A 26,966-nucleotide genomic window follows, 5' to 3' on the forward strand; every position below is an offset into this window, starting at 1 on the left:
ATCTGCAACGACATGAATGGAACTAGAGTGTGTTAAGTGAAGTAAGTCAGAGAAAGATAAATACCATAGAATCTCACTTGTGTGGAATTTAAGAAACAAGCAAAGGGAAAAAATAGAGAGGGAGAGATAAACCAAGAAACAGACCCTTAAGTATAGAGAACAAACTGATGGCTACCAGAGGGGAGGTGGGTGGGGAGGGGGAGAAATAGGTGATGGGGATTAAGAAGTGCCTGTGTTGTGATAAGCACTGGGAGATGTGCGGAACTGCTGAGTCACTAAACTAATATACCTGAAACTAATATTACACTGTATGTTAAGTGTACTGGAATTAAAAAAAAAAAATCACACAACCATACAAACTGGTAAGACTTCAGAATTTACAATACACAGTGTCAGCAGAGACTTTAACACTGCTTAATAATGTGTCTCTAGGTATTTCTTCCCCAGTCCTCAGTGGTTATTAAAAAGAAATAATTCAGCTACAAACAGCTGAGTAAATAATAGTGTATTCATACCACAGAACACTATCCATCCAATATTTTGGTGGATGAAAACTTATTGATGTTTTTGTGACAGATTAAATTTTAAAGCAATTAAGACCTTATCATAGTATGACTCCATGTTTTAATTTGAAGATTTTATTTATTTGAGAGAGAGCATGCACACGAGCAGGGGGGGTTGGGGCAGAGGGAGAGAGAGAGCAGGAAGCTTAATGTGGGGCTCAATCCCAAGACCCTAGGATCATGCTCTGAGCAGAAGGCAGATGCCTAACCAACTGAGCCACCTAGGTGCCCCCAGGATGACTCCATATTTTAAAATAATGTATGAGAGTCTGAATAAAAAAAAAACAACACACACACACACACACACACACACACACACACAAAAAAAAAACTACAGACCGAGAAAACACCAAAATGTTATAGGCAATTCTCTGGGAAGTAGCAGGGTTATAGGTAGTCTGTCTTTGTTTATCTGTATTTTATAATATCTTATTTGCTTGAAATTAATAATATCTGTCCAGGTTGGATACTGGGTATAAACATTGTGAGATGGGGTAGCCTGGCTGCCTCAGCGGTGGAGCATGTGACTTCTGACCTCAGGGTTGTTGAGTCCAAACCCCATGTTGGTTGTACTTTAAAATTAAAAATAAAATCTCAAGAAGAAAATAATATAGGGGTGGAAATAGTTCATGTTTCCAATGGCCAGAGTGGAGAAACTTCATTAATATAAGGCGCACTGAGTGAAAGATGATGTGATTGTAAATGCAGAAAAGTCCTAATGACTCTACTAAAAAATGCTATTGGAACTAACAGTACATTTAATAAAGTTGCCAGAAATAATTACTATGTGATTTTTCTATATATTAGCAGTGAACAATTGGAAATTAAAAATTTTAACCTGTACCACTTATATTAGCATGAAACAATTACCCAGGGACAAATTTGACAAAATATATATGACACTGAAAACTGTAAAATATTGTCGAGAGAAATAAAAGCAGACCGAAATAAAAAGAAAAAAAATAAAAAACAACAATAAAGAAATATGAACATCATGAGATAGCTACTATAAGGGCTCTGCGGCTGCTCCTCTACAAACTGGATACAGCCCTCAGCCCAAGTTCTACCAAGAATTATGGGGTACGCAGAAAAATTCCAGGCAATGACAAGATTTTAGATGTGGCCTGGAAGTACCCTCTCTCCAGCATCCTTGGACTTCCTTCACTACTCTGGCCAGTAATGTCATCTATGGATCAATGCTATGTGTCTTTTTTGCTTTGCCACCTGGGCTTCTAGAGTATTCCTGGAAAGATCACAAAGCAGGACTAGCAAGACTATAGAAATGTTTGATTTTACTTTTCTGCCATGGCTGGGGATTCAGCAGCATCTGACAATCTTTTTACTTGGTTCACTTTCTCTCCCACCCCAGCTGAATGACTGTTTCAATTCATTAATGTTGTCAAGCTACTCAAAGCTCCTCACTCTCAGGAAGCAATCTTGATTTCTTTATAAATGAGTAAACTGAGGCTAAAAGGGCATGACTCGTTTCAATTTCCTCTCTGACACCAACTCATCCATAGTCCTACCTTCTTACAGAAAAGGAAAACCTTACCCTATCCAAAATGAGTTTATTCCTCGTTCAAGACCAACCTATCCACCTACCCTTGTTGGTATTCCCACTCCACCTCCTTTGGAGTCCCTCTAAATGAAAACATCATTACCACAAATCTCTCACGATTAAGAGTCAACGTGTAGCCATCATCCTGACAACCAATTTCTAGGTTTCATCTCTTATCCAAACCACATATAAACCATGAACCACTTTTCATTCCTCTATAATTTCAGTTCTTTCTTTCTTAAGATTTTTTATTTATCACTTGACAGTGAGCGAGAGTACAAGCAGTGGGGTGGGGTGGGGAGAAGCAGATTCCCCACTGAGCAGGGAGCCTGATAAGGGGGTCGATCCCAGGACCCCAGGATCATGACCTGAGCTGAAGGCAGATACTTAACTGAGACACTCATTTGCCCCTTTATTTATTTTTTAAAGTTTTTATTCAAATTCCAGTTAGTTAATATAGTCTAATATTAGTTTCAGATGTACAATATAATCTGAGTTCTGCCACCTCAAACCCTGGTGAAACTACTAGAAGGGCTTCATTTTTCTTGTTCTAGACCTAATTAATACTTGACACTCTATTCCTTTAGCTTCTTGGATCTTAAATTCTTCTGCTTCTCTGCATACCTTTCTAGCCATTCTTTTCATTATGAGCTCCTCTTTCCCTGCCTGTCACTTTAATGTTTAATGTTGCCCAAAGTCATTTTCCTAGGTTATCTCACTCATTCTGAGATTTAAATTACTACCAGTATGCTGATGGTACTCAAATTAGCATCTCTAGCCTAGATACAGATACTCAGACTTGCATATTCAGACAGCTCTCTAGATGTTCCTGGGGTATCTGAAACTTAAGAGGTCTAAAAATGAACTGTCTTGCCATCAGATAGATACTGAAAGTGCTACAACCATTTATCCATTTGCTAAAAATGTATGTCTTGGCTTTACTTCTATCTTCCACCAGAAAACTGAGTAAGTCTGCTGAGCTCTCAGTAAATTGGTAAAATTCTGTAAAGAATAAATCAAAAACCTACCTTAAACTTTATTTTTGGCTTTTGTGTTTCGGTAGAGGCCTCTTCTTTTTCTGCTTCCTCTTCTCCATCAGAATCACTATGAGAATCTGATGATTTAGACTCTTCTAGGGTACCACGTGATTTTTCACTGACCTTACTAGAAAGCAGATCGCCAGAGTGTGGAATGAAATCATCAGGTTTTTCCCATCTGGATTCTATTCAACACATTTTAATAGTCATGTTATTTAGTTACCAATTCTATTCCGAAGTAAATCCCAATATAACACTCCCTGTCATTTACAAATGTATTATTCTTTTGAACTTTTTTTTCCACAATATATTATTAAACAATAGCACTACATCTATTTTACACTATCACTTGATTAAGAAGATAATAAATAAGAGTTCCCAAAGCACTTGCTCTTTTATCTTTTGAGAGTTGATTTCAATCTGGATTCCAGACATATAAACTATAGCCCTAATGGAAAGAGAACTAAGAACTGGGCAACACCTTTGAAGGACTGTCACACTTTATCTGACACCAGTATCAGGAAACATGTACTAATGAGTACACATTAGATTTCCTGGAATTTATTTATCACAAAGGTTTCCTGGGGTCCGCACAGAGTGAAATCATACTGTGAAGACCTGAATGAATATAATTTGTCATTTTTATACTAGGAAAAAAATAATCTCCATTGAACTCTACTGCCATCCAGTGGTCTACTGGGCTTTTAGTAAAATGACAGCCTGGTGGCGGGTATTAAGGAAGGCACATATTGCTTGTGGCACTGGGTGTTATACATAAACAATGAATCTTGGAACACTGGAAAAAAAAAGAAGATAGCATTTCTAATTATCTAACAGTCTCCATTTTTAGTATAATAAAAGGGAAAGGAATGGTAAGATTTACTGTCTAACTGAGATAGTTTTAAGAGTGAATCTAACAGATAGTTTTAAGAGTGAAAGGGGCTGTATCAATAATTACACTTGCTATACATAAACTGAAACTGTTTGAGGGCAAAGCAGTTTGTATAGCCTCTTATTAAAAGAGGGTGTTTTATAGGGCGCCTGGGTGGCTCAGTCAATGGAGCATGCAACTCTTGATCTCAGGGCTGTAAGCTCGAACCCTACACTGGATGTAGAAGATTAGTTAAAAATAAAATCCTTAAAAAAAAAAAAAGGTGTTTTCCAACATGAAAATAATTATTTCCTTCTCTATATTTCACATGAGTAACAAACTTTCAGGAAATAATTTAAGCACCTACTATGTATTAGGTACTGTTCTGGGAACTTTATAGATACCCGACCTTCACGACCCAAGAGTATACACGATCATCTCAGTTTTGCATAACAGCGGCTAGAGGTTCAGAGACTTGCCCCAGAATCATATAGCTGGTAACGGAAGAAGCTATGCACTGAGGCCAGAACCAACTCTCCACCTATATTATATCACTATATTATTTTATCTTCAGAAATTCAGTTTTACCAAGCTAGAACCATTACTATTGTCGGGCAGGCTAGGTTATCTACTTGGAGGCTAACAAGGGCCTTTTCTTCCTAAAAGATTTAATGCTATGTGTTTGGATAGTACAAATTTAATAAATAATTAAATAAAGACTCTCAAACTTCTACTGATACTATACATATTTTGGTAAATTTAATTGTAGGAGAAACTAACTATAATTACTTGCTGACCCATTTTATAAAATTAAATTGGAAAAAATGTTAACTTGAAAAACTTAGATAATAATTGACAACAGTTATGCATGTTTTATAAATATTTACATATAACTGAAATATTACTGGGTTAGTAAAAGTGAAAATCTGACATTCTCAGCCACTGCTAACATAACTTGTTTTGTTTTTTAGAAAGGAAAAGGTAAGTCAAATTAGGTGATTTCTAAGGTACCTTTTAAGGTAATGATATTTCTACAATAATCATAATAAAAGTCAATAATGATAAAGTAAAAAAGATCTTTAGAATTTGTGAATGGCACATCAAGTAAGAATAATGAGCAACACAGTATATTATATATGAAAATCTTCCTGTTCTTCCATTGTGTTGTTTTTAAATTACAAAAGTAATATACACATGCTATGGATATATGTTGATCACTATACTAAAATTCCTAAGTTCCCTTAATCAGCAGGCTAATAAGCAGTTCCAGGTACAATTTTATATAGTTAGGATAATCAAAGGTCGTACTTACCTCCTGTTTCTGTATTATAATAGTAGGTATAACCATCTTCACTTACTCCTTCTACCCAAACAGTCTTCCCTGCTATCTAATGGGAGGAAAAACCCAGCATAAATGGAAGATAATGATGTAGTTATACTATATTAAATAACTAAGGCATAGAGTCAGCTACTTTCCCTTTCCTCTTAACACCTGGGAATTAGAGAGGCAGTATTGACTATGGCCAGGAAGACTGGTTTGTGTTAATTATGAACTAACTTTCAGAGAGAGAACATTGCACCTCTGAAAGACAGGAACAATTCTTTGCAGATGGACAGGGACATCTGAATGCAATGGACTATAAATTAACTGATGATATTTGCCCTGCATGGAGTTTTTAGGTAGATATCAATTTTTCACCTCCACCCAGTCTTCTCACAAAAGAATATAGGAAGAAAGGAACAAAGTGTGTGTAGGGGGCCTTATTTGGAAGTAAATTTGCTGAGCAGAACTCTTTTATAAAAAACCCAAAAAACCAATCAGTTTAAAGAAAAGACACTAACAATATGCTTCAGTTACCTTTTTTAAGTTTCCTTGAAATCCTTCTGGTCTCTCCCATTGGGATGCTTAAAGCAAAATATACTTCATTAATACAATTTTTTCACTTCAAAAGAAAAACTTCTTAAAAAATTTAATTTGGCAAAAATTTATAGGACATTTAATGTGTACAAAACACTACAGGCCTATAGTTAAACACAGAATTGAAAAATAAAAAGAAACAATATACATCCCAATAGTATTATACAGAACATATGTGAATGATATTTAACCAAGAAGGAAAAACAGAATGAGGATTAGAAGTTACTGGGACTTCCACAAGAATTCTTGGATGCAGGTAAGATCTCGCAGAATTCAGAAGTTTGTTTTTTTAAAGATTTATTTATTTTTTTTTTTAAAGATTTATTTATTTATTTGAGAGAGAGAGCATACAAGTGAGTGTGCATGCCTGTATGCATGGGAGACGGAGAAGAGGGAGAGAACCCTAAGCAGACTACCTGGGGGATCACAGAACCTGGGCTTGATCCCACACCCCATTAGATGATGACCTGAGCCAAAACCAAGAGTTGGATGCTCAACTGACTGAGCCACCCAGGTGGCTCGACCCCAGGATCGAAAAGCTTTTTTAAAAGTTTATTATTAATATTTTTTTTTAGTAATCTCTACACCCAACACAGGGCTCAAATGTATGACCCCCAATTTAAGAGTCTTGTGCTTTTCCGACTAAGCCAGCCAGGTGTCCCAGGCTTGATGAGTTTTGAAGAAATGAGATGGTCGTTTGACATCCTAGGGAGGGGAGAGCGAGAAACAGAATGAATGACTTAAGAGGAACGAGATGAAAGATGCAGGAATTAAAAACAAGTACACCTGACCCTTGAACAACATGGGTCTGAACTGTGCAGGTCCACTTACAAGCAGATTTTTTTCAATAAATATATTGGAAAATTTTTGAGAGATTTGTGACAGTTTAAAAAAACCTCACAGATGAACCACATAGTCTAGTAATACTGAAAAAATTAAGAAAAAGGTATTACTATAAAATACAGTATATAATACATATAACACACAAAATGTGTGTGTCAACTGTTTATGTCATCTGTGAGGCTTCTAGTCAATAGTAGGCTATTAGTAGTTAAGTTTTTGGGGAGTTAAAAGTTATAAAAACCATATGATCCAGTAATTCCACTATGGCATACACTCGAAGAAAATGAAAACATTAATTTGAAAAGATAAATGCATCTCTATATTTATAGCAGCATTATTTATATATGATAATAATGTCTATTATTATAAACAGACAGGATACAGAAGCAACCCAAGTGCTCACTGATAGATGAGTGGATTAAAAATGTGAGATACTCATCTCTCTCCCTCTTTCACACACACACGCACAAATATTACTCAGCCATAAAAAATAAAATCTTGCCATGTAACAGCATGGATGAACCTAGAGGATATTATGCTAAGTGATATAGATCAAACAAAGAAAGACAAATACCATATGATTTCACTTACATGTATAGTCTAAAAAACAAAACAAATAAAACCAGACTCTTAAATATTGAGAACTGGTGGTTGCAAGAAAGGGTGGTGGATGGCAAAACACGTGAAATATGTGAAGGGGATGAACAGGCTCAAACTTCTAGTTATAAAATAAATAAGCCATGGAGATGAAGAATAGGACAGCCGAGGGAATATAGTCAATAAAGCTGCAATAGCAGTGTATGGGGACTGCAACTGGGGTGAGCATGGGTTAAAGTATGGAACTGTCAAATCACTGTGTTGTATACCTGAAACTAATATAACACTGTATGGCAACTATACTTTAAAAAAAAGTTATAAGCAGATTTTTGACCACATGGGGTAGGGAGGGTCAGCGTCCCTAACACCTGTGTTGTTCAAGGGTTTTGCTGAGAGCAAGACTATAAACAGTAGGATGGCGAACAAAGGAATCAAGCAATAGGAATTAGAAGGGAGAAACACGTAATTAATAGTTCTTAAAAATCTTTTTTATAAAAGATTTTACTTACTTATTTTTTTTAGAAAGAGGGAGGAAGGGGCACCTGGGTGGCTCAGTTGGTTAAGCGTCTGCCTTTGGCTCAGGTCATGGTCTCAGAGCCCTGGGATGGAGCCCCACATCGGGTTCCCTGCTCAACGGGAGTCTGCTTCTCCTTCTGCCTGCTCTACCCCACCTGGCTTGTGCTCTCTTTCTCTCAAATACATAAATAAAATCTTAAGAAAAAGAAAGAGGAAAGAAAGGAGAGAGCATGGGGGTGGGGGGGGCACAGAGGGAGTGAGTGAGCGAGAGAAAATCTCAAGCCGACTTCATACTGAGCCAGAGCCCGATGTGGGGCTCGATCCCACAACCCTGACATCATGACCTACACTGAAATCAAGAGTCAGATGTTTAACCAACTGAGCCACCAAGGTGTCCCATTAATAAATAGTTTCTATGTAAATCTGAGACAGACTTGTGATCCTTAGCAAACATACAATCATTTGCAGTTCACTGCTGAACTAGCTAACATGCACTTAAGGCTCAGTGGAAAATGTGATTATTACTATTTCCATGTAGTCCAAAACTGTGATTCTAAAAAATTGTAATAATTATAATACTGATAGCCCAAGGTTTTTTTCATGATTAACTCTGATCTCATTTCCTACCTTTCTGATCATTCTTAACTTTTCTTTCTGTATTTTCTTCTTTCCTTCAATATATGTACTATCCACCCTTCATACTTGTTCTCTTCTTTCTCCCTGTGATCTCATATACTCCTAAAAGTTCAGATATTATTTACACTTCTATCCTGCCACATTACTGAACTGCTGTATGAGTTCTAGTAGTTTGGGGGTGGAGTCTTTGGGTTTTCCACATAAAGTATCATGTCATCTGAGAAAGGAGAGTTTGACTTCTTCTTTGCCAATTTGAGTACCTTTTATTTCTTTTTGTTGTCTGATTTCTATTGCTAGGACTTCTAGTACTATTTTGAACAATAGTGGCGAGAGTGGGCGTCCTTGTCATGTTCCTGATCTCAAGGGAAAGGCTCTCAGCTTTTCCCCACTGAGAATATTCACTGTGGGTTTTTCATAGATGGATTTTATGAAATTGAGGAATGTTCCCTCTATCCCTATAAGCTGAATAGTTTTAATCAGGAAAGGATGTTGTATTTTGTCAAATGCTTTTTCTGCATCAATTTAGAGGACCATGTGGTTCTTGTCTCTTATTTATGTGTTCTATCACACTGATTGATTTGCGAATGTTGAACCACCCCTGCATCCTAGGGTTAAATCCCACCTGGTCGTGGTGGATAATCAATGCACAGAAAACAGGTGCTTTCTCATACACTAACAATCCAACTGTAGAAAGAGAAATTAGAGAATCGACTCCATTTACAATAGCACCAAAATCATAAGATACCTTGAAATAAACCTCATTAAAGAGGTAAAAGATCTATACTCTGGGAACTAAAGGACGCTCATGAAAGAAAGTGAAGACACAAGAAGATGGAAAAACATTCCATGCTCATGGATTGGAAGAATCAACACTGTTAAAATTACTATGATGCCCAGAGCAATCTATAGTTTCAATGCCATCCCGATCAAAAGAGCAATGGCATTTTTCAAAGTGCTGGAACATACAATCCAAAAATTTGTATGGAACCAGAAAAGCCCAAATCGGCATCATGTTCCCTGATTTCAAGCTATGTTACAAAGCTGTGATCACCAAGACAGCATGGTTCTGGCACAAAAACAGACACATAGATCAATGGCACAGAATAGAGAGCCCGGAAATGGACCCTTAACTCTAGGTCAACTAATCTTCGACAAAGCAGGAAAAAGTATCCAATGGAAAAAAGACAGTCTCTTCAATAAATGGTGCTGGGAAAATTATACAGCTACATACAGAAAAATCAAACTCGACCATTCTCTTACACCATACACAAAGATAAATTCAAAATGGATGGAAGACCTCAACGTGAGGCAGGAATCCATCAAAATCCTAGAGGAGAACACAGGCAGTAACCTCTTCATCAGCCACAGCAACTTCTTTCAAGATACATCTCCAAAGGTAAGGGAAAATGAAAAGCGAAAATGAACTTTTGGGATTTCATTAAGATAAAAAGTTTCTGCACCACAAAGGAAACAGTCAACAAAACAAAGAGGCAACCCACGGAAAGGGAGAAGATATTTGCAAATGACACTACAGACAAAAGGCTGATACCCAAGATCTATGAAGAACTTCTCATAGTCAACACCCCAAAAACAGGTTAAGTTGAACAATGGGCAGAAGATATGAAAAGACCTTCTCAAAAGGAGACATACAAATGACTAACAGATACATGAAAAAACGTTCTTCATCATTAGCCATCAGGGAAATTCAAATCAAAACCACACTGAGATACCACCTTACACCACTGAGAATGGCAAAAATTGACAAGGCAAGGAACAACAAATGTCGGAGAGGTTGTGGAGAAAGGGGAATTCAAGTTGGTACAGCCACTTTGGAAAACAGTACGGAGGTTCTTCAAAAAATTAAAAATAGAGCTACCCTATGATCCAGCAATTCCACTAGTGGGTATTTACCCCAAAGATATAGGGGCAGTGAAAAGAAGGGCCATATGCACCCCAACGTTCATAGCAACAACATTCACAATAGCCAAACTGTGGAAAGAGTCAAGATGCCCTTCGACAGATGGACGGATAAAGAAGATGTGATCCAGACACACAATGGAGTATTACTCAGCCATCAGAAAGGAAGAATACCCAACTTTTCCATCAACATGGATGGGACTGGAGATTATGCTGAGTGAATTGACTCAAGCAGAGTCAATTACCATATGGTTTCACTTACTTGTGGAACATAAGGAATAATATGGAGTATATTAGGAGAAGGAAAGGAAAAGTGAAGTGGGGGTAAGTCAGAGGGGTAGACGAACCATGAGAGATTGTGGACTCCGAGAAACCGAGAGTTTGAGTGGTGGGGGATGGGTAAGCCCGGTGATGGGTATTAAGGAGAGCATGTACTGTAGGGAGCACTGGGTGTTATACGTAAACAATGAATCCTGGAACACTGCATCAAAAACTAATGATGTACTTACTATGTGGTGACTAACATAATTTAAAAAAGAAAAAAAAGATATTATCTACATCTCTAGGCTCAATTTATCTCTCTAATTCCAGACTGTAATCAGCCACTGAAAACTACCACATGAAATGTTCTGGAGGTACCTCAACCTCAACATTCCAAAAACTAAATTTATTATTGTCCCACTTTAACCTACTCTATTTCTGTATTCCATACTTCAGTAAATGGCACGATCTTCCTAGCCCTCCATGACATAGCGCCGATCTATTTTTGCAGCCTCTTTCTTCTGCTATGACATCTTCAGAGATCTTTGTATGTATATGTATATTTAAAGTTAGCACTTATTTATTTATTTATGTTTAAAGATTATTTGTCAGAGACGGAGAGACAACAAGCAGGGGAAGCAGCACAGAGAGGGAGAAGGCTCTCTGCTGAGCAAGAAGCCCGATGTGGGCTTCAATCCCAGGACCCTGGAATCATTACCTGAGCTGAGGGCAGCCACTTAACTGCCTGAGCCACCCCGGCATCCCACAGAGAACTATATATTTTACTTCTACCAAATGACTATTTCCCAAACTTTCAAACTTTTTATTTTTTCATTTTTTTTACTTTCAAACTTTTTAAAGCTTCATACTGTTCTATCTGTTTGGAATGCTTACATCACCCTCATAACAAACTACTACAATCTTTTTCAATCAAAATATCTATAAAGTGTCTATACCTGTGTTTGGTGCTAGGGATACAAATGGTGAATAAGAAGACATCATTCTTGATGCTCTCCTCTTAATTTATAAATCAGTTCAAAAGTAATTTCTGTGATAATCTCTCATATCTACATAATCACAATCCCTCGCAATTTGAAGTTCCCACACAATTTTACATCTCTATTGTATTACGGCACTTTAAAACTCCTCCTTGTATTATGCTTATTTCTGATCTTAAATTTTGTAATTCTGGATGGTAAGATACTACATAAATGTATTTACTTATCTCAGAATTAAAATGAATAAATCCTCAATACATTTAGTTTTAAAGGAAAACAAAACTGCTTTTGATATTCCCACTGGAAAACACCACTGTGTATTTTATTAGAAAGTGATATCCAAAACATGAATAGGAGGCTGGGGTTCTTTACTACAAGATGGCTACACAAAAAAGAAAATGGTTCTGGTTCCTAGTCTGGTTTTGGATAGAAAATCTCTTCCACAGAATATTTTTAAGAACCTCTGCAAATTGTAAAGTGGAACTGAAATGCCTTATTTCCACGTAAATTGCTTTATTTTAATGTAGTTCATACTTTTAAAAGATATTCTTGAGACAATATAATGCTTTAATTAATTTGAAAGGAACCCACTCCTTTAAAAAAAAATTTTTTTTTTTTTTTAATTTATTTGAGAAAGAGAGAGAGCAGATGAGAGCCCAAGCAGGAGAGCACAAGCATAGAGGCGGGAGTAAGGGAGAAAGAGCAAAGGGAGAAGCAGCCTTTCTCCTGAGCTTGGAGCAAAACTCGAGACTCCAAGGGATTCAATCCCAGGGTCCTGAGATCATCACCTGAGCCGAAGGCAAATGCTTAATTGACTGAGGCATCCATGTGCTCCATAAGGAACCCATTCTTAAGGGCTTAACTAAGTATAACATTGAGTCACTATAAAAAGGATATCTTTTTTTTTTTTTTTTTTTAGAAGGTTATCTTTTTAAAGGGCACATTACTTTTTTACCATTGTGGCAAAGATGTAAAGTTACAGTCTTCCATTGTTTAAATGTTCCAATATTAACTAAAACAAAATAAACAGTTATCATTCTTACTAGTTCTATGCCTGACCTACCTCCTGTGATAAGGTCATAATAGTAATGGTAACCCTCAGAGGTTATGCCTTCTACCCATCTGCCCTTTGAAGGGTCTTTCTTCTTTTTCTTCTTTTCCTTCTGCTGCTTTGGTGCAGAGGTGGGTGGGATAGTGCTTGTTACTGGTGATATGCTTGGCTCTGAAATTTCTAGAGAAAAAGATATAAGGAAGGTGAAGTACCAACACTTTTTTTTTTCCTGGTATGAAACAACTAATAATGTTATTCCAATTAAAAAAGCCTGACAAGAAGATTCTTTTGGGAACTTGACAAATTATAAATAAAGCTCATTTGGAAAACTAAATATGCACAAATATCCAGAATTATAAAACAGAAATGATAAGGGGACTCTAATTCTACCAGATGTTAAAACTTACTCTAAAACAATTGGTATATTAAAAAAAAAAAAAAAAAAAAGGAAAAACGAATCCTGGAGTAGGTAAACATATGAATGAAATAGAACAAAGAATAAACAGACCCAAATGCAGATTCCTGGTGCATATTATAAAAAGAGATCACTTAACAAATGATGTTGGATTGACTGGTTACTTATTTGGAAAAAAGTAGAGCTATTCCCCACTCCAAGGCCCCTCTCATGTTTGCACATAAATATAAACTTCAGATTAGAGATATATGTGAAAAAAAAAACACAAAGTAAAATAATGTTAAACCTACATACAAATCCAAATATTCCGTTATAGCAAAAATAAAAACAAAAAAAATAAACAAAAATAATATGATGCTATGTTAATTATAATAGAATTAAGATTTTTAAAAACTAAAAAAAAATAAAAAGACAAATAATAAATATTTACAACAAATATGGCTCATGGTTAATTTCGTAACAAAGATTCCTTACAAATAAATCCAACATTCTAACAAAAGATGGACAAAAAGTACAAAGATAAGACAGCTTGGTATTAGCTATCAATATATAAAATATATTCACACTTTGTTTCTGCAATTTCATCTCTATAGAGATTAAACTTACAGAAATAAATGTGAAAAAACACGCCTGCATAACGATTCACTGAAGCATTCATTCTAACAGTGAAAACTCTAAGCAACCTAAATGTTAGTCTGGAAGAGATTAGTTAAATAAGTTATGACACTTTTATGGCATTTTGTTATGGCATTTTATAACCATTATTAAACACTTATTGTAAGTAGTCACTGTAATAAGCAGTTTATACCATTATGTTACTTAGTTTTTGTGAAAATTGGAGGTTGTAGATCTAGCAAGTGGCAATTCTGGTGGATTCCAAAGTTTGTGCTCCTAACCACTCTGTAGCCATTAAACACGATGTATATCCTTAATTATTTAAAAGAAAGGAAGTATTTGACATGTTATTGAGGGAAAAAATAAAACCACCTCCAAATAGATTATAATGTGATGTATAACTTAAAAAAGAAAACTCTAAAGATGTCTGGGATAATCTTAAAAGTATTTAGTCTTTAAAAGTCCTTTCTTTGTACTGCATTATTGCACTTTAAGGGGAATGTACATCCTATTAAAGAAAACAAGGCTATCAAAAATAATTTAATTTGAAAAAATCCTATTTAAATACATTTAAGTACAAAATGCAAAGACTGATTTGCTTATAGGGTAGCATAATGGAACCTCCCAATCCATATAATTGACGAGATGAATTTTCAACAACTCCCTTTTAATCCTGCAGGAACACCTCTATCCTTTTTTTCCTTTAAGTATACAGCTTTATCCTCATGGAAATACAGCCCCCATCCCTTCCTTTTAACTAAAAATGTCCAGGATAATATTTTTAAAGACTGGTTACAACTATCCTTATTTGATGAGGGCAATACCAATTGACTTATCATTCTGCTTAAAAACTAATGGAAAGAAGTTTTTGGAGAGTAAAGAATATCATTCAATGTTGACTATCTCAACCATTCTGCAAGATCAACAACTGGGACTGCTATTTGCCTGCCTGGTTTAAGGATAATGGATTTGTCATGGAAGAAATGCTGACAGAAAAGTTCCTGAGTTAAAGCCCAAGTTCATCAACAAGATTGATACACTCTACTTAAATAAATGCCTTTTATCTGGAACTGAGTTATCTTCAAACCTCCAAATTATTTACCTTCTTGCTGGTGACCGCATGGAAAAAGGGAACCCTCCTGCTGGTGTATGTGAACTGGTCCAACCACTATGTAGAACTTATGGAGGTTCCTCAAAAAGTTAAAAATAGATCTACCATATGACCTAGCAATTTCACTTCTGGTTATACACTCATTGGACATACGAGCAGGATTTCAAAGGGATATATGCACTCCCATACCTACTGCAGCATTACTCATCACAGCCAAGATATGTAAACAACCCTAATGCCCATCAACAAGACGAATGGATAAAAAAGATATAGTACATATGCATAATGTAATACTATTCAGCCATGAGACAGGAGGATATCTTGCCATCTGCAGCAACATGGATGGAACCTGAACATATTATGATAAGTGAGGTAAGTCAGGTAAAGAGAAGACAAGCATACTGCATGATATCACTTGATGTGGAATCTAAGAGTCAAACTCATAAGACCAAAAAGTAAAATTGTTGTTTCCAGAGGACAGGGGGTTGGGGGTTAAGGCTGATACTGTTTAAGGTTATAAACTTGCAGTAAGTAGTACTTAAGCCATAGAGATTGAATGCACAGTATAACGAATAGAGACAACAATACCGTAATAGATAACGTGGCAAATATTGCTTTAGTAGCGATCTTATTATGATATATAAATGCATCAAAGTAACACCTGCATAAACAATGTTTTATGTCAAACTTATCCAATTAAAAAAATTATCTGCCTTCTAGTGGTAAAATCTGTAAATTTGTCCACAAAAGGCTAATTCACTATAACTCAACCATATAACCAAACGTAATTCATACTTTTGACCATATGGATAAAGCAAACTGTGGTTATAATGCAAGGCCTATTTTTTAATGAATAGCTCCTTTTAGCCAAGTACCTAAAAAACTCAGCTGTGTCTGAAATGAACACTGACCAAGACAGAACTAGGACTAGCTAACCACCAAGGTAGTGTGGTTATGAATGGAAGTGTCACAAGATGAAGCTTTAAAAGTAAAATAAAAGTGCGTAAGCCAAGTCCCACGGTCTAAATACAGCTATGATGCATAGGAAAAGCACTAAGAGTAGACCCTGAGTGTACCACCTCTTTATGGAAACAATAAAAGCTCACTGAGCATGACCTCTGATGTTCGTTCTAAAACATGCTGGCTGGTTTTTTACCTGACTCTAAGCCAAGCCTTTTCAAATCCTCTTGGTATGCTTTCAGGGCAGCTGCCTCCATCGCGGCAAACTCCTTTGATGCCTTTTCTTCTTCCTTTGCCTTATCCAGGCTTTTCTGTTTAATCTATGTAAGACACATATAAAATCGAAAGCCAGATAAAGGACTGATATTTACATAGAAAAACTGGCAAATAAATAAATAAATAAATTACCTCACTGATCCTCTTTGCAACATTCTCCTTATGATTCTTTCCTCTTTCATGAAATTCAACACTCTTGAAAATTAATAAAAGAGAAAATGCAAAGGAAAGTTACATCAATATCATAATGGTCACAGTAAGGTAACAATAAATAGAGGAATGGAACATAACAAAATTGAAATGATTGACAGAAAAATAATTTTAATGCAAATCAGTCCTTTTTATCAAATGATACGAGGGAACTGAACCATGTTAATTGTTATCATATCCTCTGACTAGGTTTCCTTTGGTGCTTAAAATAAACTATGATGACCATATCAATGGAGAAAAATACAAAGTACCCGTGATGACAAATCTAGTTAATAATGATTGTAACAAGAATTCAAACAAGACATGAAACCAGAAAGAGGAGTGGGGAAAAAACTTAGCTCCAAGAAACACCTCTCAACATAAAATGTCAAAACCTGTAAGTCTCTAGAATTTGTACTGCTCTGGAAACAGAGAATAAACATTAGAACTTATTCCTCCAAACTGAGAGGAAAGTATACAGCAAGGAATTCCTTCCAAGTTATAAACAAATACTTTTACACACTGTGGTAATGGTACAAAATGTACAACTCTTATGGAGGACAATTTGGCACTATCTACCAAATTTTGGCTGCTGGAACAGAGAACAAAGTTCCTATATACTGATGTGGAGAGAGTTCCAGGAGATACTGTTCAATTAAAAAAACAAACAGGGGCACCTGGGTGGCTCAGTGGGTTAAAGCCTCTGCCTTCGGCTCAGGTCATGATCCCAGGGTCCAGGGATCGAGCCCCACATACGGCTCTCTGCTGGCAGGGAGCCTGCTTCCTCCTCTCTCTCTGCCTGCCTCTCTGCCTACCTGTGATCTCTGTCAAATAAATAAATAAAATCTTTAAAAAAACAAACAAACAAACAAACAAACAAAACATGAGGGGCACCTGGGTGGCTCGGTGGGTTAAGCCTCTTCCTTCAGCTCAAGTCATGATCCCAGGGTCCAGGGATCGAGCCCCACATAGGGCTCTCTGCTGGCAGGGAGCCTGCTTCCCCCACCCCCAACCCTGCCTGCCTCTCTGCCTCCTTGTGATCTCTTTCTCTCTGTCAAATAATAAATAAAATCTTTAAAAAAACAAAAAAACCCCACGAAACTATGGTGAAGGATAGTGTGTTTGGTATCCTAGGTTTTACATTATGCTGGAATAAAAACCTATATGTGCGTACAGAAACAATGAAATGGACTAGAAAATGAAAAAAAGTGGTAACCTCCAAAAAGTGATGGTGACTGGATGGGACAAAGGAGTGAGTGAATGTTATTACTCATTTAAAACAGTCAGGAATGCTCCCTAAATTACAAATGTCTGGTTGTATGCAATTAAACAATTTCTGATAAACCTTGCAAAATAAATTTTGTCAATCAAATCTAAGTTAAGCTATCCTAAAGTACTACCATATTCCTCTTTAAAGTCAGACATTGTAAAACAAAGGTTCACCTTTTAATTTTCATATATCAGGTTTCCTAAAGTTAATTATACCACACAAAGAATATTAAAGACTCATTTCAAAACAAAATAATTTTGTTTCTAATTAAAGGTTAAACTGATGTATATTAATAATCCAAAGAGAGCGAAGATTATCCTAGAAGGGATTATTTACTCTTCTTGACTCCTAAAATTCATTGAACTGATTGGGAACCTCAAGAGAAGAGAAACTATCAACCATTTGTACAGAATTCATAATTTATGGCATTTATGTGTAAGGATGGCCTAAGTTAAACAAGTTGAGATCTTTAGCAACTATTCAAAAGACCAAAAACAAAATCCTGGAAAAAAATATGCCCAAACTCCTTGTACACAGTAGTAAATAAATGTCTATCAAAGAAGTATACCATTGTTAAAAACGGGGCTACTGTTCTGTTGTGCATGCAACTCTATCAAGTACAAAGGCTAGGAATATATACTTAAAAGATATCCCCATATTTCTGTGCCATGTATATATTATTATGACATGCACATAAAGGGGAAAAATCAGTGATGCTTTTATGTCTTAAAAGCTTAATCTAGATTGAGATACAGTAATAAGATGCTTAATAGAGCTGCTATTTTCATAGTCTATGAAACAGGTAATGATGTTCTTTAAAATGAAACCATTTATAGCTACAAAGCTTTGCAAATATGTTTAATTTATTTTTCTGGAGTTGAAAAGATACAAGATAAACTACAATAATGTTCCTTTTTATATATTAAGGGATTTGCCCTTTAATATTTTTTATATGGTAGTATTAAACAACATCATAATGTGGATAAACATGGATGAGATGACCCACTCAACATCCATTTTCTGAATGTGACTAAAGGACCATAGAGAAATAATTTGGCTTAACATATAATCAAATTTAACCCGATGAAAAGGAAGAAGGCTCACCACTTTTGTACAAGAAATGAAAAGACAACAGAAATATTTCAATGTTTTGAAAAATCAAGAGCAATGTATTTGAAGGTGCTTCATAAATACTGTTTAGATCAAAAAGAAACACAGGAATACAATATCATTAAACTCTCTTATAGTGGAATTATCATACAGGCCTATTGTCCGCTATCCAACACTTGCAGTAATCACAGAATTTCTTTGGTTGCGACTTCCAGTAGTCTGCCCTGAAAAAGGGAAAAACAAGTCTAAGCTTATTTATAATTAAAAAGGCAAAATTGTGCATGTTTTTATATCTTCTTAGAGTCTGAAATATAACACCCTGTTACTGAATCCTGTCTTATTATACACATTACCTTTAGTGCAACAGTTATCTGAAATTGTTGCCACTAGAAAAGAAGTCTGCACCGGATTTAAAACTTCCTTTAATAAAAGTGCTTAAAAAAATTTTTTTTTCCTCATTTGCCACTATCATCAGTGTGAAGAAATAAGAAACATCTTGGAAAAGATTTATCTTCTCTATGCTTTTCTGGCATTTTGGGAGATTGCCGTAATGGAGGCCTGAAGAAGCTCAAAGTTTGCTTTAAATCAAGTTAGTTCCATCAAAGGAACAAAGAACAAGACACTTTTGGAGGGAGACTGGTTCCTCCGAGACTATCAGTTTATACAATTTGTTCTTGAGACTTGGGGCAAGAGAAGAGTTGGAAAAGCCAAGGGACCTCTTAGCCTGCAAGGCTTGGGGGAGCTGGGTGGGGGGGGTCACTATGCTAACAAGACTCGCCGTTTCTACCAGTCGGTGAAGGCGGAGGTGGCCCAAGTCCAACCCTAAAGTTTCACAATACCCCAGGATTCAAGCGCTACAGAAGCGAATAGGGTGCTTGCTACCCCCCAACTGTGCAAGTGAGGGAGCTCCCGGCTGCTTCGCGGGCAGCAGTCAAACCTCAACTGGCCGCCAACCTCCCTCCCGAAGCCCGAGCTTCGGGCCCCCAGGGCGCCCCGAAGGACAGCATTTCTAAACGCCCTGAAAACCGGCCCTGCCGGTCTGCGACCGGTCCCGAGCGAGTTAAGAGCACCTCCGTCACGCCTCCAGCCGAAAAGAGGTGGGGGGGGGGCGGGTGGTGGAGGGCGAGACCCGGCAGAGAAAGGGCCGCCTTGGGAAACAACACCTCGTTGTTTAGAGCCTGAGACCCGACTCACATGACTGGACCAGCCGCTCCGTGCGTCGCCCCGGGGTCCGGCTCGAGCTCGTGTTCCCCACGCGGGGCGAGTTGGGACCCAGCCCGTCGCGAGGCCCACCGGAGCCTCCAAACCCGAACACCTCCCTCTTTCCCCGGGACCAGGGTACCACGGTTCCCAACTACGGATGCCCAGGCGTCTCAATCCGCGTTCGAAATCTCCTCCTCTTCCCCTCCCCCTACGGGGCGGTACTCTGGGATCCTGAGAGGTGGGGTCGGTATAAAGGGGTTGAGGTCACCCAGAAGGGGTGAAAGCGCGACGGGACCTCAGCCGAAGAACAAGAACTTCACGCCTCAAGTCCCCGCATCATCCCGCCTTCACTCTCTCTCTCTTCCCCTGGGATCCAGAACCTCCACCCTTCTAGGCTCGCTGGCTCGTGGCCGAGGAGCTCGCGCGCCGCCTCCGCCCCAACGCAAACAGCTGTTCCCCGAGACGTCGCCGCCCTCAACTTTGCCAACTAGTCCGCACGCACTTTGACCAGTGAAGCAACCCGGACCTGTAGGCTGGGGGCCGTTGGCGGAGTTAGAAAAAGAAAGGTGAAACAGCTGGTGTCGGGGCCGCGAGTTGCTGGGCTTTGCCTCAGAACTTTCCGGAGGCGGCGGAGTGGCCCCGCCCCGCCCCCGCGACGCCCGCGCACACGGGCCGGCTAGTTCCTTCGCTCGGGGAGCGCGTGGGCATCCGCGGCGGCTCGGCGGCTCGAGTGGCGCAGAGGCGACGGGGTGAACAGCGGCGTGAGGAAGCAGAGCAGAGGCAGTGGGGGCGTGTGTACTTGTCAGGTGAGTCATGGCAGCTCCTCTATCAGTACTTCCCATATGGTCTAGCGGTTAGGATTCCTGGTTTTCACCCAGGCGGCCCGGGTTCGACTCCCGGTATGGGAAAGAAATAATGCTTTTAAAGACCGAATGGGAGAGGAACTTACTTATTTTGTTTCCCATATTCTGGCTCTCTACTTGTCTCCTTCTGATGAGTTTGTGAAAAACGAACATTAGTGCTACGCCGGGCAGACTAGAGGAGCGAGTGCGCTTGGGTCCCTCGCCTCCCTCCTCTGCCAGCGGAGTTTCACTTTCCAGGGGCTGCCCTCCTGCCCCTCCGCCCCGAGTCGTCCTCTTCCAGACGCTCGGGAGGTGATGATTAACTCCGGCCTAGTCTTATCTCCTCCCAGCGCCCCCCGTCCTCCCTCCTCCCCCGGGCCCACACCCTCTGCGACCGTAGTTTTCCGACCGTCCCAAGTGACGCGGGGCGTGTTCACCCCCTGCCCTCGGCGCTGGGAGTCCGCACCCCGTTTGGAGTCCTAGTCTCTTTCCGCCTGCTGTTTACGGGGACCCCCCCCGCCCTCGCCGCCCCCGGCACAAAGCCGCCTGTAGCGGGGCGCGCGGCGGCGTGGCGGTCTGGCGAGCCTCGGTGCCTTCGGGCGCGCTTTCCCGTCAGCGGAGCTGCTCGTCACCGCCCGATCGGCCGCGTGTCCACCCGGCTGTCCCGCAGCGGCCGAGCCCGCCGGCCAGCTCCACCCAGCTTGACCTCGGGGGCGCTGGTTTCTGCGCACAAAAGTCCCGGGGACTCCGGAGCCACACACTTGAGTGCCACTGCCTGGGAAGGCCTCCGGGGAAGGGAATCCCCCCTCCACCCCCAATCCTCCCGCCCCGCTTTAAAGCGCGCACACAGACGCGCGCGCACGTGCTGCGGAGAAGAAAAATACCACTATGATGAGATGTCTTTAGGGAAGAAATTTGACTTTCCAAAGGGTCTAACGTTTTGAGCCCCGCCGATAGAAGAATCTTGGGGTGGAGGTGGGGCTTGGAAGAGAGAAAATTGGCTGGAGACTGGGGAGGGGATGTTATAACAAAGTTTCACTGTATTTTTAAATATAGAAGCCCTGTGTTTATTACAAAGAAGGGGCAGCTGTGTCAGCAGCATGTGAGCTGTAAATGAAACAAAAGCGTTATCTTAAATGCAAGCTGAAATTAGAAGATGGGGTGAGCTATAATGTTTAGTACATTGGGCCTCTGGGAACAATTGGAGAAGGAAGAAGTGGCTCTTATGGATGGGTTTCTGGCCAGTGCCATTGACAAGAGAAGTGGTGGTTAGTGTGCGCATTTTCAAACTTTTATATTTTAACTGCAAAGTGAGTTTTGAAATAATCTGTTAACGTGATCCGCATGATTAAGGATGAATCACTTTTATATTGTAAGTAAACTTCCGTAATTAAAAATATTTTATTTCTTGGTTAGCTGAAATCTTTGAATATTTACAAGCACCGTCACACGCTTTTGAAAGTTCCTGATGTTCAGGATCGTGTTAGTAGGTTGTGGACACAGTACTGAATGGAATTGTATTTTCGCTTCTGCGATTAGCTTGGGATTGACCTTGGGTGAATCTTCCACCTTCTCTGTGCGCAGTGTTTACAGCTTAAACTCTTGATCATACATATCATTCAGAAACTTCGGATAGAGTTGCAAGAATTGAGCAATTCTTGAATAGGTAATGCAAGTGGAAACGTTTTATTTACGTGGGGAAAGTTTCATTTAAATGAAGAGTAGGATTGTGTCATTATTGAGAAACCATTTACTAAAAAACTCAGTCGGAATTTGGAAGGAGGGAAAGACCCCTCTGCCTTGTCTCTGGAGAGGGCTTAATTGTTCTTGACCTTGCATTTTGTGTTGACTTGGTATCATACAAGTACCATACAGTACCAAGGTGCTAAAATGGATATGATTTTCAACTGAGCACCCAGGAATTGCAAATAGCTTTGCTTTTTGTATACTTAAAGATTTGCTGAAGGGAGTAGTTTGGTGACAGTATTTCTCAGACTCCTATATTGTGTACCAGGCCAAACAGGGTAAGGCAATATCAGAGTTACAGAACATCATTTCTACTCCTGAGACCTGGCAAAGAGAGGTAGAGGGGAGAGTGTTTGCCTTGAACCTTGAAGAACTGGTTGGATTTCTCCAAGTGGAGAATGTGTATCTTAAAGCTGAGGGGGGGGGGGGGGGGGGGGGGGGGCTGGAGGGAGAGGCGGAGTCAACAGTATGAAGCTGGCATACTGTCTGAACACAGTGTCTGGAGGAAGAGGCATGGGAGACCAAGCTGGGATGGTAGAAGAGAATTTCACCTTAATAAATTTTGACTAGATAACGGGTTCTTTTATCAAAGGAGTACATTTATGTAACTAGAGTTTTCAAAACACTTTCTCCTTTGAAAAAACAAATATAACAGTAATATGTGAAACTTTGTTAAAAACCTTAAGCAATGTAAAGACTTGTGCCCGTATTTTATGTTCACCAGTTGAATAGTAATTTTTAATTAATAGAATGAGAAAAACAATGAATTCAATTTGAAAGAATGAAATCTAGGTTTAAATCATGAGCATTATCTACAACTATATTCTTACTAGCATGCTTTATTGAAAATGACCTTAATATTCTAAGACTGAGCTGCTAGCTGCTGTCAATAAGGCATACACCTTAAACTGGTTAAGGGTCAGTGATAAGTTTGTAAGGCTTCATTCATATGTTTGTACCTTGTTACCAAAAAGGCACTGATAGTCATGTTTTAGGTGTCCCCTCATGAACCACAGAGTAAAGTGATACTAATTGAGTGGTATGTATTTGCCCAAGTAGTCTCTTAGATTTGCTGCTCTTAGGCACAATCAGAAGCTATATGACCATTCAATAAATGTTTACACAGATGAATATCTACATTTAAAGAAATATAAGGGATTAAAAAATGGTGGTATTTAAAATCCAAGGACTTTGCCATGGTTGAATATTATCTGGCCTCTATTTACCTCCCCAAATTCATCTCCTCCCTTCTCTGCCTCTTCATTATATATCAGCCACACTGGCTTCCTTTTTGTTCCTTGAACATACCAAACTTGTTCTCCCACTTTTATTTCTTGGTGTTTCCACTACCTCGAATATTTCCCCTCCAGCTCTTCATATTTCAGTCAACATCAGTGAGGTCTTTCTGATCAGCCTTTTCTTTTGGTTATTTTATTCTTTTGTTTTCTCCTTTTTCTTAGTACCTGAAATTAACACATTCACTTGTTTCTGTTTATTTCTTACCTTTTTTCCCCACTAGAATATAAACTCCTGGAGGGTAAGGATACTGAATAGTGAAATCATTCTTGCTCTTTAAGATTCAAACAATAGTGAAGTAGTTGGAACCCTCATGCAATGCTGGTAGACTGTAAAATGGTGTGCAGTCTGGAAGACAGGATGGCAGTTCCCTCAAAACGTTAAACATGGACTTACCTTAGCCAGCCTTTCCATTCATAGGTATCTACCCAAGAGAAATTAAAACCTGCCTGGACAAAAGCTTGTACACGTGTTTATAGCAACATTATTCGTAAGCAGAAAGTAGAAGTGCAAATGCCTATCTACTGAATGAATAAGATGTATCTATACAATCAAATGTTATTTGGCAATAAAAGGGAATGAGCCAATACATAATATAGATCAGTTTCAAGATGGTCATGCTAAGCAGAAGAAGCCAACTCAAAAGACCACATTTTGTATGATTCTGTTTATATGAACTGTACATAATGGGCAAATCTATGAGAGAAAGAGGATAGATTATGGTTGCCTAGGATTGGGAGGTGAAGGGGCAGTGGTTACAGGGGCATGGCTTGGAGTGACTGCTAATGGAAACAAAGGTTTCTTGTTAGAGTGTTTGAAATGTCCTAAAATTAGGATAATGATAATGGTTGCACAACTCAGTAAATAACCTAAATGTTGAATTCTATTCTTTGGGTGAACTATGATATGTAGATCATATCAACAAAACTTAAAAGATCGAAGTAATAAAAAGCTTACATAATATATTGTCTTTACATTTTATTTTTATCATTTGGATAGTAAGCATTTAAAAATATAAGTGGAATAATTTAACACTGCAGTTCTAGCTCCTGGGATGTAGCAAGTGTTCAGTAAAGAGCTGATGAAGGAGGTTAATCTATACAGATAATTATGATACAATTTATAGTGTGACAGATGCTCAGAGGGAACAAAGCCAAGGGTTATATGGCTTGAAGGCCTCCACGATATCACATCTGGAGTCATGTGAAGTGAATGGGAAAAGGCCTCCTATAGGAGGCAACATTTGGGATGGGCTTTGAAGTCTGGTTAGGCATTTGCTGGTGATGATATAGTGGAAAGCAAGGCATTAAGAAAGAAGCAGGCCAGAGCAGAGGCACATTAACAGTCACTAGCACATTTTGGCTGAGCTGAGGGTACAAGTAGGATAGGAATTGGAAATAAGGCTGCAAAAATAGATTAGAGCCTGCAGCAGACAATGTTGGTGCTGTCAGATCCCTGGTGTCTTTATCATTCCCCCAACCAGCGGAGAGCTAGAAGTGCTTGGGGGTTTGTCCCCTTACCTTTAACAACTCTCCACTGAAGACTCTCCAGTCAAGAGAATAACTTTGAAGCAGGGACTTTGATTTGTTCCCTTCTATACCATCAGCACCTAGAACAGTGCGTGGCACTCAGAGAACATTCAGAATGTATTTGAATGAATGAATGCAAACCAGGAAGTTGGAAGGTCTATTCAAAGTTTATTTTACAGATCCCCTTACCTCTTCCAGAGCACTTAGATAGGAAATTTTGGAAGGTTCTGATTGTGAAGGTCTTTGAATTTGGGGACAAGGAATTTACTTAGGTGGGAGAAGGGATTTCTAGTAATATAAGTGTTTTTGATGAAACTAATTTGGTGGTAGTATGCATGATGAACCGGAGGATGGAAGGATTGTGTCTGTAGTGTCCACTCTCATCTTCCAATTCCTGTTTCTGCTCCCACTCTCCCTTTGCATCAGGCCTTAAACAAGGTGGAGTGTCTCCAGGAGTACAGAAATAATCTAATAGCTGTCCTTGTCTCTATTCTCTCCTTAAATAGGGTGGTAGCAGCGGAATACAAAGGATGAGATTAAAAAAAAAAAAAAAGTAAAATGGAAGAAAAAATTGAAGATGTCAGGAAGTAAATACTTCTAAAAGAAATAGGTTACAAAACATAGATATGTATTTATTTGTTTATTTATTTGAAGAGAACAGGCAACTATTACTCCTAGGGTTGGTCAGACAGTAAACTACTACTGCCCACCTTTATGTGTATGTGTGTGTGGCATTTTGAATACTAAAACTGTACATTGAATCCAGAGACAAATTTAAGGCTGTGAGACTGCCACCCTGTGGACTTAGACGACCTAATATCATCAAGAATCCTAATAAAACCTCACTCATTTGAAATTCACTATTTTCGAACTCATTATGGTTCTTCTCTGTTGGTATATGTGGGTTGGAAGGTTGAAATTTGTTTCCTGAACTTTTTCTGAGGCTTTTAAGTAAAGGAAATTTAAAATACAGTCAATAGCCTTAAAAAGTTGCAAAGATGGGCTCCTGGACGGCTCACTGGGTTAAGCCTGCCTTCAGCTCAGGTCACGATCTCAGGGTCCTGGGATCGAGCCCCACATTGGGCTCTCTGCTCACCAAGGAGCCTGCTTCCTCCTCTCTCTCTGCCTCTCTCTCTGCCGGTCTCTCTGCCTACTTGTGATCTGTGTCTGTCAAATAAATAAAATCTTTAAAAAAAAAGTTGCAAAGAAATTTAAGAATGCTGTTTAGATACCTCTTAACTCCAGAAATTTCCTATCAGAAAGTGTTTTTTAAAACATGTTGGCAGGGACACTTGGGTGGCTGAGTTGGGTAAGCATCCTCCTTCAGCTCAGATCATGATCTCAGGGTCCTGGGATCAAGTGCTAGTCTGCAGCTCCCTCTGCCTGCAGTTCCCCCTGCTTGTGCCTGTTCTCTCTCTCTGATAAATAAATAAATCTTAAAAAAAAAAAAATGTGGCATGTTGTAAAATAGTCTTTTTTTTCCCCTTCTATTGTACTAATTTTTTCTTTTTTTTTAAGATTTTATTTATTTATTTGACAGAGGTCACAAGTAGGCAGAGAGGCAGGTGGGGGGGGGGTTGGGGGAGGCTCCCCGCTGAGCAGGGAGCCTGATGCGGAGCTCCATCCCAGGACCTGGAG

General features: G+C 38.9%; 1 protein-coding gene and 1 non-coding gene across 2 annotated transcripts in view; one reads left to right on the top strand and one right to left on the bottom strand.

The window, feature by feature from the left end:
* The window catches only part of LOC111147129 (WW domain binding protein 4), a 68,855-nt gene extending 48,796 nt beyond the window's left edge, over positions 1-20,059 (bottom strand). The window contains exons 1-8 of the mRNA XM_022503033.1: positions 19,907-20,059; positions 18,864-18,936; positions 16,276-16,338; positions 16,064-16,187; positions 12,779-12,946; positions 5,888-5,934; positions 5,342-5,417; positions 3,150-3,343 (exon numbers count right to left, since the gene is read on the bottom strand). Of these exons, the coding sequence (XP_022358741.1) occupies positions 3,150-3,343; positions 5,342-5,417; positions 5,888-5,934; positions 12,779-12,946; positions 16,064-16,187; positions 16,276-16,338; positions 18,864-18,936; positions 19,907-19,908 (747 nt within the window). The 5' untranslated portion in view covers positions 19,909-20,059. The remainder of the gene's footprint in view (positions 1-3,149; positions 3,344-5,341; positions 5,418-5,887; positions 5,935-12,778; positions 12,947-16,063; positions 16,188-16,275; positions 16,339-18,863; positions 18,937-19,906) is intronic.
* A 692-nt stretch (positions 20,060-20,751) lies between these two features.
* Positions 20,752-20,823, top strand: TRNAE-UUC. Its single transcript has one exon. It is a non-coding gene; the product is annotated as a tRNA-Glu (tRNA).
* The last annotated feature ends 6,143 nt before the right edge of the window (positions 20,824-26,966 follow it).

This window comes from Enhydra lutris, unplaced genomic scaffold (assembly GCF_002288905.1).
Source record: "Enhydra lutris kenyoni isolate GAN:26980312 unplaced genomic scaffold, ASM228890v2 scaffoldscaffold15, whole genome shotgun sequence".
Lineage (NCBI taxonomy): Eukaryota > Metazoa > Chordata > Mammalia > Carnivora > Mustelidae > Enhydra > Enhydra lutris.